This window comes from Diabrotica undecimpunctata, chromosome 1 (assembly GCF_040954645.1).
Source record: "Diabrotica undecimpunctata isolate CICGRU chromosome 1, icDiaUnde3, whole genome shotgun sequence".
Taxonomy (NCBI): Eukaryota; Metazoa; Arthropoda; class Insecta; order Coleoptera; family Chrysomelidae; genus Diabrotica; species Diabrotica undecimpunctata.
Genome location: NC_092803.1, coordinates 150,412,509 through 150,427,863, shown reverse-complemented (window position 1 = coordinate 150,427,863; position 15,355 = coordinate 150,412,509). Strand labels below are relative to the sequence as shown.

At 34.0% G+C, this 15,355-nt stretch overlaps 1 protein-coding gene across 1 annotated transcript in view; it reads left to right on the top strand.

The window, feature by feature from the left end:
* LOC140432361 (ATP-binding cassette subfamily G member 4-like) overlaps positions 1-15,355 on the top strand; it is a 168,063-nt gene that overhangs the window by 44,883 nt on the left and 107,825 nt on the right. Inside the window, exon 2 of the mRNA XM_072520209.1 lies at positions 11,144-11,261. Coding sequence (XP_072376310.1) covers positions 11,144-11,261 — 118 coding nt within the window. The remainder of the gene's footprint in view (positions 1-11,143; positions 11,262-15,355) is intronic.

The following is a 15,355-nucleotide window of genomic DNA, read 5'->3' as shown; positions in this document are numbered from 1 at the left end:
CATATTGATGAAACATAATTAATAGATCTAGAATAAATTGTTTAGACCCTCCTAATAAACCACCACCCGAAATTATGACGACACCACCGTATAAAGAAACATTGACAAAACTCAAAAAATTATATAAAAAATATGAAAAAAATAGCCTATACCGGGAAGCAACATACAACGAAGTTTTATCTTCTTTTAGGTTCTCTTGTGGTGACGACGATCTTAAAATTTTGCCACTGTACAAAAAAGCGTGCGCCTTAACGATGAACTGGAATGGTATCTAGCAGAAGAACGAGAATACAGAAAAGTGGACATCTTATCTTGGTGGAAAGACAACGAGGATAAATTTCCTACCATCGGTCATTTGTGCCTGTATGAGGTATCTGGTACTGCAGCTTTAACAAAGGCATACAGAAAGTAGCTCACCTGAGCAGATAGGAAGAGTCTATTGAGGGTGGCATGTGCATACAGAACAGTCTCTGCCGAGGCGCGGGAGTTAGAATTAATGGTGAATTCCGATGCTCGTGTTAGTGAAGGAAAGAGGAAGAATATACGAGAGAAAAATGAAGACATAGCAACAGAATGTTTAAAAAAGAAGACACAGGGAGGTCCATTATAGTGTAGCAAGAGGAATGGAACGAGATGAGAAGGGTGGTGCAGTGGACGAAGTCGCTGATTCCTAATCTGAGGAGATGGATGGACTACGGGCATCGACGTTTGGATTACTTCCTGACGCAGATGCTCACAGGACATGGTTGTTTCAAGGCGTACCTTTATATATTTGGAATGGTAGAAAAAGGCAAATCACTGTATTGTGAAATATCGGACACTATATCACATACTCTATTGGTATGCTTGAGAGGAACCTGCTTGAGAGAAAGAGCAAGGCCCAGGAGCAACCAAGAAGATAAAGCAGAATGAGAAGGGATAGATATTGAACATAAACCGGGTGGATCAGAGGGAGAGAAGGATTTAGTCGTAGTGAGAAACTGCGAGAATACGTAAAAATTGTGCATTAAGGCGTAAGAATTTTGCGTGAATGAGAGATCGGGTGAATGTTGTGACGACGTTGCATCCCAATCAGAGCGGTTCGTCCTGTAATTCACGGTTGAGGAGGGTGTTTTTTAGGAGATAGATCTCTGGCGTTGACTGCAATGGTTTCCGAACAACCTCTGTTGAAGTAATTGACAAAACATAAAATATTTTGTAATTTAATTACAAGAAAACTTGAAATATATTAAAATTTAGATTTTTTAAATAAATGGATATTGAAATAAGTACTTTTTTGTTCAAGTGTTGCTTGTGACTCTATTAGATAATCAGTGTGTCTGTCCAATTGAGTTTTTTTATTTTTAGTTTTATGGAAAAAAATATTCTTCATAAAGGCCTGCATGTTCTAAAACCTAAAATAAAATCATCAGATATTAATTTTTTTATTCGTTTTTTTTTAATTTTGTCAAAAAATATAAATTTTATGAAGAGTAAAGTAGTTATCTTTATTTTTAACAATGTCAACAGTCTTTAATAAGAAAATTTGATTCTAATTAAAAACTACGGTTTATATCATCCATATCCATACAAACCGCAGTTTGTACATACATTAACGTAAAAATATTAAGATAAGCGGTCTAAATTGTGTGTTAATAGATGGGACATTCTCGTTATGTTTTTGCTTAATTCTGGGTATTACTTGGTTGCCTATCCAAGCGTTGAAATCCCCCAGTATTATCATCTTCTCTTTAACTTGGTCTACGGCTTGTTGTAGTTAGTCATAAAATGTTTCCCTTGATGTTTGAGGCTTATTATTAAGGCTAGATTCAATCATGAGAAAAAAATTAAACAATTTATTTAATTTTAATGTGAAAGACCAGATAGTTTGTTTAATAAAAAATTTATTTTGAAAATAGCTTCCGATTAAAATCTGATTTAATAAAAGGAAATCATTTCGGAGCACTATTAATTTAAATAGCACACAAAAATTCAATTTCATAGAAAGCATAAAGAAATCAATTAACTGAATCAAAACAAATTATCTTTTAAACGACGTATGTTTATATGTTATCGCTATATAATTTTTCCAAATTACAAATTAGTTATAACACCATTAAGCTGTACATCATATCAATGTGACGTTGCTTATATACGAGGAAGACATCATAAATTATCGGCCCGATGTAGATTATAACAATTTTAATTTTTTAATTTAATTTATTAAAGTCTTTTAATAATCTAAAGAGTTGTCCCAATAATTTTAATTTGTATTACTTAATTCAATTTGAAAATTTCACAAAACAATGAAAAAATTTGTGATAAATGCGCTGACGTAATTATAAATCACGATTAAATTTTGAAATAATGCAAAAAATTGCCAAAACACCAAAAAGTTTGTTTCTGATACAAATATTTACTAGAAAACCGACAAATTTTCCAATAAATCTCGAAAATTGAAAATCATAGCATAGACCACCGATTCAGCCGATTGCACGACTTATTTTAAAATAGCCTTTTATCGCAGCCGTATTCTTGACATTTTCTAATTATTACACGTGTAACCATTTTGGTGACTAATATTGTCTAGTAAAGTAGTAAATCAAATATACTATCACTCTTCATACAATTCAAAAGAATGTTCTAAGGATCTTACTACCAGCACTTAGAAGTACACCTATTGAGGGCATATACGCAGAATACTATCACTTTATTATTATTAGGTACACTTTTCTAGTATAAGGATCGTATTACGAGCATTTAAAAGTATATCTTTTGATGACATAAACGCAGTATACTGTCTTTCAGAAAAAACTATTTAAAGTAACAACTTCACGTCGGACATGCATAAAGAAGATTCTTTAACGCTAAAGATAAACTGAGGAAACCACAGTGTTTAAACAAGGATGAATTGAAAATTGGCTGGTTAATTAATTATAGTAGTAAATACGGAAATAAAATATAAGTATATATGGTTGAAAACAAGAAAACACTTGGCCTAACTCATAAAAATGTAATCAATTCGGAAAAAAATGCACTTAACTTTTGTGTAAATGTGTTAATTAGCAGGATAGTGTTCGGCGATAGCGGGAAGGAATCATCGTGGTACCACCGCGAAAAGGAATCATCGTGGACGCGCAGATGTAACCACATACTATGAAAGAGTTAGAACATATTCGAAAAATTAAACTTTTCCTTCGAAATCTTCTATCCACAAATCGCGGATCCTCACACCGCTTGGTCAGTCAATATTCCACAATGTAGTCTATATCTAAGCTGAAACAATAAGTCGAAAATACTTAGTAATAAAAAGTATTTCGTCAAATACACTGGAATCTTGTCAAAACGTCTTTATTATATTATATATAGATGCTTTAAAATCTAACAATGCAGTTGGTGCAGCTTTCGTGACCAATTCAAGTAAACTTTTTTTTCAACTTTAACAGATATTTCAATATTTTAACTTGAAACGTACAAACTATAAGGGTGAAAAAACCCATAATATTGTCAGAGACATGGCAATTCCCGTCGTTAATTGTTTTCGTCTTTGGTCTCTTTCGGCGTGCACGATAATTTACGTCTATTCAGTTCGAGCGACAAATATCGAATCCCCAGGAAACCAGATGGTGTAATTCTGTATAGAACTTAAATAAGTTGTTCGTAACACCTTCTTTTAGCTACCACCTAGGCGACTGTACACATGGGAATCATCCGTATTTTCATAAGACAATTCACAATTAAATATATTTGTTAACCAAGATCCAAAAATGTTTTCAAAATGCAATAAAATAAGTAAAAGCCTATCCCCAAGCCGACTTAACTAGTGATCAGAAACCGATGATGTGCAAAAGATAATCCAGCTCAAAAACGTGGATAGACGCATTATTTATCGAAAAACAGATGTAATAAAACTCTATATACAAAAAGCCTGTATTTTACTTTTCAGTAAATAAACTTAGTTTAGTTAAAATAAAGTTTAGTTTAGTAATATTTCTTTAAGATGATTAGGGACTGTGCAACTTAAACAGCTAATGCGTTGGAGCTGAGGAAGGTCTGTCTCAAGTGGAAATCGCTATGTGACGGAATGTGTTTCAGAGTGTTGTAAGCCGGGCATGGAATAGCTATTTAGAGACAAGATCTGCAGCTTCTACATATGGAAGAGGACGGGAAAAAGCCACAACTTATACTCCAGATCGTTTCATGGTCCTGACATCAAGACAAAACAAGACATAGACTGTATCGAAGGTTAATAGCTTCTTCAGGCAAGGATGGTTTCTACTGGAAGGGTTATTTCTAGTCAAACTATCAGAAGACGGTTACATTATATCATTTAAGCGCAAGAAGATACGCTACACACCGACGATTGACTTGCAACGTGCATGCAGATTTCGTTGGACGATAAAACACAATCAATGGGACTTCCAAGACAGGAGACGTTGCTTCTTTTCTGACGTATCAAGATTCGGTTTATATACGTCTGACGGTATAATATTGGTATGAAGAGAAAGAGAACAACGATATAATAAGCATTTAATGGGTTCAACCACTCTCTTTGGTGGCAGATCAATTTATGTCTGGGGTGAGGGCGGTGGGCATATGTTATAATGGACGCACTGACTTAGTAATTTTAATTATTGGAAAAATGACGGCTGTAAGATATAGTGATGGAGTTAAAGAGCCAATAATAATGCCATTTGCTGGTGACCGTGAGTAATAATGACCGTCCTTACAGCTCGAGAATTTTGAACCAATGAATAGATTATTACCAGAAATACCAGACTGATTGAGCACTGTATATCTATGCATTTATTAGAGAGACGTAATCTGAAAGTAGTTGCTGGAACTACATAGATACACCTCGAGAACGCAGAAATAGACTAATGAATTAACTGTTATACGGTTTGTAGTTGAATTTACATCTTTAAAAAACTGTTAACGATACTATATACTATAATTATCTGAGTTAACATTTAGGGAACCTTGCCTTTGAAATATTAAAAAGGCAGTAATATCTGTTACGATTATTAAATAAAAGTTAACATCCTTCTACATAATATATGAAATTACATAAACTGATAATTTTTTAAGTACATAAACACAAAAGAAATATGTGTGAAAATGCATTTACCATTGAAACAGTTTAGTAGGTCATGTAAGTTCGTTGTTCTTAACACTAATAATATGGTCGTAATTCACAAATTACATTCTTCTTCTTCCAGTGCATATTCGATACCGAATGTTAGCATTCATACTGACAGTGATAATTTATTAAACGAAAATATCTAAGAACGCACTGAGGGATAGAGAAGCCTTTATAGTAGACAATTTTATTACTTACTACTCAGTACTCAGTCTACTTCAGATGAAACGTGTGCTGAAACTTTTGTGTACTTTTTTTATTCTAAAACAAAACTGATACCACTAGATAAATGTCAGCAGAATGGAGATGGATACCATGACTTATGGTTCAAAGAAAAACTGTCGTGTGGCAAAACAAGCGGTCAAACAGGACAAAGTCAAATTGGCGATAAACTCATTTGAGTCCCATAAATTATCGCGTCCGGACGGGATTTATCCATTACTTCTACAGAAGGGAAATCACCCTTTGTACCAAAAAAAAGTATGATACTACAGGCTAACTTAAGACTGGGGTATATACCAAAAGTATGGAGACCAATAAGGGTGGCTTTTATACCCAAACCTGATGAAACCTGGAAGGAGGCAGAAGGAGGAAGGAGGTTGATAAGTCTGATGTCGCTCGTATTAAAGACTCTAGTAAAACTGCTCGATCGAATATATTAGAGATGATGTATTGGTTGAAAGTCCGATGTATCAGGGACAGTATGCGTATCGAGCAGAACTGTCTACGGAAACGAAACTGCGCCATCTTGTACAGAGTAGAGTACGTTCTAATAAACCAAGAGGTGATTTTGGGTCTATTTTTCGATATTAAGGGAGCATTCGATAACACCTCCTACGATGCTTTTTTTACGGAGAACAAACGGAGAAAACATAAAATCTCAGCATGCAAAACTTAACGGGGAGTTGTAGATCGTGGCTACTGAAAATCTTTTTCATTTTGATGGATGCTGATCTTGCGTTTTCAATCCTTACTTTTATCTCCTTACTGCAAATACCAATAATTGGTGACCCGTTTTATTGATTGCTGGTTGAATAACAGTTGTCCAGGTGTAATGCTATTTTTACTGATATATTTAGTCATTAAAATTAAAATCTCAACCAAATTTTTCACTTTCTCTGCTATTCTTATAATAAGTGTCTACAGTCCTTCTAAACTATCTGTAAAGATGACGGTATCATGTGCGTAACGTTTGTCCTTCAGTGGTTTGTCCGTTAACAGTATTTTTTCGTCTATATCTGCTAGGGTTATGTATTCTAAATATACGTTATAGGTTATTAAAGACAGTACGCATCCTTGCTGTACTCCTCCCTATATTTATATTGCTTCTGTCAATTGATCTCTTACCCAGATTGTTGTAAATTGTTCATAATATATATAGTAGCATAATAATTATTCGTATGTTCTTACTGTCTAATTTATTTGAATCCAGTATGTTCATTAGCTTGGTGTGCTTAATTTTATCGAACGCCTTTTGACAATCAATGAAGCGCCCTCGCAATTAACGTCTCTACATCTTGAAAGAGAACTTGGACTGCGAACAGAACCTCACGGGCGCCCAACGCGTCTCTTAACCCGAATTGTATGTTTATCATGTTTTGTCTCGCATTTTTTATATATTCTTCTGTATATTTTCACGAACGCCTTCTGTATTAGTTTATCATCTGTATTTCAGGAACCTTTTCAAAAGATAGCTCGTAATGCTTATTATTCTGTAGTATTCGCACTTCTTTGCGTTTGACTTTTTAGGTATTGTTACGAAGGTAGACTTTAGCCATTGCTATGAAAATTTTCCGTTTTGTTGCGGTAAGTAAGTAAGCCATTTTATTACGTCTTCGTCCATATTAATATCGTCTATGTAGGCCCGCGGCTTTATATTTTTTATTGAGGCTTCTACTTCCATTTCGATGATTGGTGGTCAAGTATGGCCTTTTGTTTTCTGCATAGTGGTGTTTTTTGCATATTTTTGTTTCTTTTATGTCAATTACTAGATTCTCCTGAAAGTTAGTTAAATTTGTCGATCTTTTAGGTTTGTATAAACCTATTGCCTTCTTGTACTTCTTGTGGAAGTTAAACATATAGTGTTTGCGGTCTAGTGTCTTGATTTCTGTAGGCTGTTCTTCCATCGACATATTTGTTACTTGTCTAATTGCCTTTTTTGTTTCTTTGTCAATTTGCTGATATCTTACACTGTCCTTTACTTTGACTCTCCTTCTCCTACCCGTCATCATTATTACCTTATTGTTCATACAAGCTTTTTTTTTACTGTTTATCTTTGGCGCAGGTGTTGCTCTAGCATTTCTTACCTAATATCTGTTAGTTTATTTAACTCTTCTTCTGCAATGTTTATTGTTTCCGATTCATGGACATATATATATTTTTTTTTTTTTTTTATATATTGTTGTACCTCTCGTTTTTTTGTGTATGTGTTTCGTGGGATTTGGTTTTCTGTACTTTTTTAACTAAGTATGTTTTTACCAATGTAAGATGTAATTGATTTGATTTTGAACAACGTGTGATGTGTCTTGAGGTGATCGCCATGTGATTCTCTATGATAATGTGAGGTAGGTGTTGGTAATTACTAGTTCCTCCCGCATTGCGAAGGTGTTCAGTCAGTCTTCGCGTTTATTTCGCTCTTTTAGACCCCACGATCCTATTATATCTCCATCGCGTCCTTGTTCAACTTTGGCCAAATGTTATTTCGTTTCTTTTTGTTTTGTTTCGTTTTGTTTTGCTTCGTCTGTTTTATCTGCCGTTGATACGTATACCTGAATGATGTTAGTTTTTATTGGCAATAAATCGATATATATTAGTAGTTTCTATCAGTTATTGTGATGGAATTAGTGACATACTTGATTATGTTTTAATTATAATGATTACTACGCCGCGTATGTGTACTACTTGTGTGTTGCTGGGGTACTAAATTTGATGTTCGTTAAATCATACATTTGTAAATAGTACATCAACAGTTAGCCTAAATATTTACATTGACGTATATTTTTTATTGATCTTAAGTGAAATTGCAATCGTAAATTTTACTTTTTTAGTAGTTCTGATTGTCTTTGTAAATCTAGGACTAGCTGAATTTTCATAATGGTATTTTAGTATATCATAGATTAACATACTATATAATAAATGTAGGCGGAGTCTTACTAAAGCCTTCTTGACCGTTAATACATTTATTGTAGAAAGGGTTAAGAAAGAAAACGGTTAACTGAATGAATTTTTTTCTATTAGATTTGAAAGATTTTACCACCTGATTTCTCTTTCTACCAATGGAAACATAGCTTAAGAGATTTGAGTTCATTTTTAATTTTGTTCAATTGAATTCCTATAATTATCTACGATACAACCAAGTTATAAATGATTTCGAGATTATTATATCGAAAATATAAAATATGGTCAAGCTCCACAGCTATTAAAACCTCTTTTTTTAGTAAATTTTATAAGAGGAACTAATTTCACGTGTTTTGTTAATATATAAATATTCATTTATTAATTTATGTATTAATTCGCTTTAGATTAAAAAAAGTCGTAAAAACACAATATTTAAAAAATTTAAATTTTAGAAAAATAATAATAAATAAACTGTACTATCAAATCAACTTCACGCAAAACATCAAAGATCCTTATCTGACTGGTTTAAATTATGTAACGCACAATCAATTGCAATAGGTTACATTTGCATATGAAGTTACAAGTTCATTACTAATTTCTTGTATAACACTGGCCTACTATAATGATATTTCTTTATAAACATCCAAGACTTATGTTTATGAATGTTTAGAGTGTGAAAGTAAAACAAAATATGTATTAAATTTTCTCTGGATAAAATTTTTAACAAATGCTTATAAAGGGAAACAATTTAAGTGATTGAATTCTGGATGGAATGATTATACCGACATATATAGACCGAAATAAACCACAGTGTGAACGTAAAACACAGTCTTAGAGAAAAAAAATAAGCGCTTTATGCCTTCTATTGCATAATACTCCGACCTTTATAAAACAATTACAGAAATTTGTTTCTTGCAGATACTCTTCTTAAAGATATGTTTTTCAGTCACTTTTTTAATAAAAATAAGTAGTACAGTAGGCGGTACTGTGTACTAGCACGAAGCTTCATACTGTTTTCTGTATTTTTAAAATTTAAATAATATTTTTAAAATCGAATGAAATAATTTTATTATTTATTTATTACTTTTGTTATAGATTTTAACTGTGACTGCGAAACACGAACCGAAATTTCGTGGCGCTACTTTCATGACGCCGTGTCGTGGCGAAACTTCCGTGATGCTGGCCTCAGCATTTTACTACAGAAAATGTAATGCAACTGACAATTTCACAAAAATAAATGGCCAGTTTAGAAGCTTCGCTTCAAAAATTAAATATATTTCGGTAATTTTTGTCCTTCTGTTCTCCATTTCGTACTTAGGGCAAACCAGCTTGTCGTAGAAAGTTTATTCGTAAAGTAAATCAGTATATTACATCGAATAAAAAACTCCCTTAGGTGTGTCTATTGATTTATGTTCGTTGTTTTTTGCATCCATTCGTGATCGGCCATTCGGTTTATATCATCTGTATTAGTACATTTAGTTTAAGGACTGTCTGTATTTCTCTTCTTCTTATTTGAACTAGAACTTCTTATAACTATTAGAGCTAAGATTAATACTATTACAAACATTAATATTCAACACAACAGTCTACCGGGTTAAACCACGTCGATTATTATTGCGCCGATATTTTGACATCATTTTTGATTTATTCTCCAGGGCTTCCGAGGTCTCAGTCTCCCGAGCCCCCAGACACTACTATATTTAACATTAACCGATGCATTACTGTCATTGGGAACAGTGGACTGTTCATTTATACAGTCGTTGGTGACGTGGTTTGGGAGGTTTGGTTGGCATGGGAGTTAGCGTTGGGATGGGCGCGGGGATTGGCGCGGGGGTTGGCGCGAACATTTCTGACAATAGGATTTTGATTGGCGGGTGGAGCGGACAATATTTTCTTAATGAGGGGTCTACTTGTCGGAGGTAACTATATGCCGTCATCGCTTTTATTGAGAAAATTTGGCCTCTTTTTAATTTCTATGGCTTCTCGGATAATTCTTGGTTTATAGAAGCGAATGAGGGCTACGGTTTTGGAGTTTTCAAAATCAATTTTGTGACCTGTATAAAGATGGTGTTGACCTGATCGCATTGGATTCGTTGAGATCGATGCTAAGTATTCTTTATTCCATAACTCTGAGTCACTTGGAAATTTGTGGACTATGTTGTTGTTAAAAGCCTATGTTTCAGTTTCATATGTCAGAACGGGCAATACGTACTGATCGAAAGTGTTTGCCTTGTAAAATATTTGTTAAGTTTGATTTAAATACTGTTTGTAAACTTCCAAATGCTGCCCATGCTAACATCTTCTATTTAAAGCAGCCTTTAGATTAAACATTGATAGTTCGATTTTTTGCATTAAATATATATACGACTCAACATTTCCTTTATTATTATCGTACAGAGTTATGTTCCCCGTTTTAAAATATAATAGACTTTATATTGTGAGGAAAGTGAAGGTCATATAGTCTAACAAGCTATCTAACACAGTTATAACTATTCAGCTTAGCGAGGTTCTATTGTTCTGAGGCTTGAAATTCCATAAAAAATGAATCTACCTTCTTCTTCTTTTACTTCTTCCTTCTTGTATGTAGGCTTTAAAGTCTGTTTGTTCTTCAATATTAGCCTCCTAAATTGTTTAAATTATCGCACCATCTAGGGATCTACCTGTTTTATCAAATGCTCCATTGTTTATGTAATTTTACACCTCTAACAATATCAGCACGCTGAGCTGAATCTGAATCAGTCTCTTAGACAGCTTGTTAGATTATACATTTAAACTAAACAGTATCAGTACCCGAACCCAAAACCCATAAGATAGAGATATTTTTAAGCAAGTTGTTAAAATTCGTATTAGTTTTTACGAATTATATTAGTTTGCGTAATATATTAATTTTTAATAAATTTTTTGTAGGATGGAGGCAATTATTAAAATCGATCAATGGAAAGTTCAGATCTGGAGAGTTAACTGCCATTCTTGGTCCTTCTGGTGCAGGAAAATCAACGTTGCTTAATATTTTGGCGGGATATATGTAAGTACAATATATGTTATCCAAAAAAATTGTTTAAATTACATTTCTTATTTGTTTTCAACTATCCCGCAATTAATTTATATGTAAATTGTACTAACCTCCGATCAATTACGTTTGCAGCAGATATAGCGTATTACATGAAAAGCTTTTTTCTTTTCTTCTTTTATAAGAGCGGGTGGTCCAAATGTTCGAAACATACCTCGGTTCTAGAAGGTGGGCAGAACCGCCTTCCAGCCTCGGATATGGAGAACTCTTCCAGCGTGACCACGATGATATCCGAGGCCGCGCGCAAGAGTTGTTCGGACACCATCGCCGTCAATGCCAGAGACTTACCTGCTAAAAAAACACCCTCCTTAGCGGTGATTTACCGGGTGGATCGCCCTAATTGGGAAGCAACATCGGCACGACATTTACCCGATCTCTCATTCTCGCACAATTTTCATGCATTCTAGCACTTTCTCACTACGACTGAATTGTTCTCTCCCTCTGTTCCTCCCTGTTCATGTTCAATCTCACCTCTTCTCCATCTGCCTTATCTTCTTGCTTGCTCCTGGACACTCTGCCTCCCTTCGGGTCGCCTTTCTACTTGTTCCTTTCTCTCCAATGTTTTCCTCACATATCTTTGAACTGCTCTCCACCGATCTGACGACCTAAGCATTTCCACCAGTTCTGTGACTGATTGCACCCTACTTCCTAGCTCTCTCTCAAGCAGGATCCTCTTACATATCCATCTATCGCATACCAATAGAGTGTGAGAGGCAGTGTCCGATATTTAACAAGACAGGCATTAGTCATTTTCTGCCTTTCCAAATCTGTGAAGGTATGCCCTGAAGCAACCATGTCCGGTGAGCATCTGCGTCAGGAAGTAATCCAAACACCGGTGCCCGCAATCCATCCATCTTCTTAGATTAGAAATCAACGACTTCGTCCGCTGCTCCAACCTTCTCATCTCGGCCCAATCCTCTTGCCACACCATTATGGACCTCTCCCTTTCTTCTTTTTTTAAACGTTCTGTTGCTATGTCTTCATTTCTTCTCTTATATAGTCGTCCTCTTTCCTTCACTGGCACGTGGATCGGAATACACCCGGTGATAACTCACCCCACTCATTCTGTATGCACACGCCACCCTCAATAGACTCTTCTTATCTGCTTGGGTGAGCTGATTTCTGTACGCCTTTATTAAAACTGCAGTACTCCAGACAGGCGCAGCGTAGAGGACTCTCCAATGAATTGTTACACCCAAACGTAATTGTAAGGGGTGAACATGTCTTACAGTCTTGGTTTAATTAAATCGCTTGCTTGCTTGCATGGGTTGGTGTGAATCGACACTAGCTACTTGAAACAAGGTTACAGATGCAATTGGCGCTGGAACCTGTCCGAAAAGATCTTCCCGGCAGAGATGCTATACGATAATATTATTATTAGTATTATAAATGAAAACTGTAAAGCATAATATAATAAAAAGATGTACTATTCATCAAAAATGGAGGAACTGTGAACTGATTTGAGGAATAAAAAATAATGTTACCTTTCAAAAAGTAACATTATTTTTTACCGCTTTTTTCACAAGCGTTCAGTTTGCACTGTTACTTTTACGTGAACATCGTTTAACTGTTATTGGAACGTTACGAAAAAATAAACCTCAAATCCCTTTAGTACTAACATAACCAAAGAAGGTCAGAAAAAAACAGTATCTACCCCAAAAAGTAAAAATATTTAAGAGTTACTTTTTTTACTATATTCTTCTTCTTCTTAAGGTGCCGTGCATTTCTGCGTAGGCGTCCCCCGTACATCGTCTTATCAGGTGAGATGTTAAATAGTCAGGATTAAATAAATCTGTTTTTAGCAGCATTGCCAAGCATTTCATAGCTGTGGATTCCTGTCCATTGTCGAATATTGCTCAGCCATGACATTTTTTTACGTCCCAGACCTTTCCTACCCTCTATCTTCCCTTTGAGTATCAGTTGCTGAAAAGTATATCTTTCTACTCGTAATATGTGTCCCAAGTATGCAGTCTTCTTACTTTTTACATAACTAAAAAGTTCCCTATCCTGTAAGCCCGCTCTTCTGAGTACTTTCTCATTTCTGACCCTGTCGGTCCATGATATTCTAAGCATTCAACACAGGCACCACATTTCAAGTTTGTTAATGGAACTGGCCTTTAGCCTTTTTACTATATAATTATTTAAATACAGCTATAGTAAATATTTAGCCACATTAAAATCACAATAAAAAATATTCATTTTTAAAAAAGTCGGTTTTAGAGACCGACGGGATGTTACTAGTTCACGTTACCGGCGAAGTATGTAATAGTCCTGCAACGGATTTTCCAGAGTAACATTAAGAAGGGACTATCGAGATTTTCGGTATTGTTCAAATAAAGTGAATCATATTCAATATCCAAATATTGGAAGAAGTAGAAATTATTCAGTTTGAAAAGCGATCGTAAAAGAAAATAATAAATATATCATCTTATCAGAGTTATTGTGATAATAAGTGCTTGTTATATTTTGTATAAACATGAGGTAGAGATCTGATCAGGACCCAGATTTTTCTTGTAGTATTTTTAGAAATTTTGTCTTATGTATATGCAAAGTAGAATATAAAGAAAGCAGTTTATGGGCTATGGAGAATACGTATTTAAGTATCCCTGCATAGACACAATTTACCAGTACACAAATTAAATGTGTAGTGTGGTATTATTTAGTCCATAATATAGTCCAATTGTTATTTGACTGCACTGAAAAACTTAAATTTACTTGAGAATCATGTGTAATTTGTGTGTGATATACATTCAACAACTTTTCTTGTGTGTGTGTGTGTGTGTGTGTTTTGTTTTATGGCACTGGAACTAAGCCAATTAGCCAAACTTTTCTTGATAAACTCACTTCTCAGTGAATAATATCGATGAAATAAACGATTGTTTCTGTAGAGATATGTAGACAACAAAGTTTATGCTTACTGTAAATACTATATAAGACAGTCATTTTATGATACTTTAGGGATTGTGAGGCTGAAAGAAATCAGAAATTATCTTAATCTTTTGAGTCAAATTATTTTTTAACTTTCTCAATTGTTTTTGTTTAGTCAGAACGGCGATTACAAGTGGATATCGAAAGAAATGTTTAGCAAATTATAACAATGTAATTATACTGGTTTAAACGTCACTATAAAAAAGGCACTTATGTAATTAGTACAATTACCGCTAAACGTAGTCAACAGAATAGCATATTTTTTAATTATATCTTAATAAACAAATTAAAGCTTCCCGAAAAACACATATTTTTGTTTCCTAATAGTTAAAAATGACTAATTAGTTTAATAACACTAGATTGTATTTGGAATCGACCACTTTTTATTACTTCTGTAAAAAAATAAATAGTAAGGATTGCACTAATTTCCAGCATGGTTGTTAGATTCGCAACAATAATCATAATAACAAGGAAACAAATAGTGAGCTATGGAACAACAATTTTTTGCTTAAGCTGGTTGCCGAATTGCGAATAAATATTGCAACATAAAGTCAACAAAGCAAAATATGCATAACTGCAAATCGTCAGATTAAATTGCAAGATATGTAATTAGTTTTTCTGTAAAAATTGTGTTCGATTGTGAAAACGGCGGTTTTAAATAGGTAGCTAAGAATAATACGAGTAGTAATCTTTAAAATATAGAATGTTGGTTTCTTATACAATTATTTCAAAATAAACTGTTAAAATACGGAATCTATAAAATTTTGTCAAATAATGTGTCTTACTAAAGTAATTAACAAAAGTACTTAAAAATAAAAATTTGGAATTCCACTTCTGCTAGATTGTTTACCAATAAATTGTGTTAATTTTATTCTGTATAATAGGAATTTTTAAAACAATTTCACATTATTAATCAATTCTCGCTTCAAAGTGGGCTAGGATTAAACAGCTACAGGAAGCTGTAGAACTGATTGGTAAGATTAAATCCAATACAAATGCAGTGTATGGAACTGCAGAGCGTAAGGAATGCTGCTTAAGAGTAAATGTCCTTAGAAACCAATTTTCTATTCACATGTAAGTAGCACAGGAATGACTGTCTGCTACAGGATATATACACTACA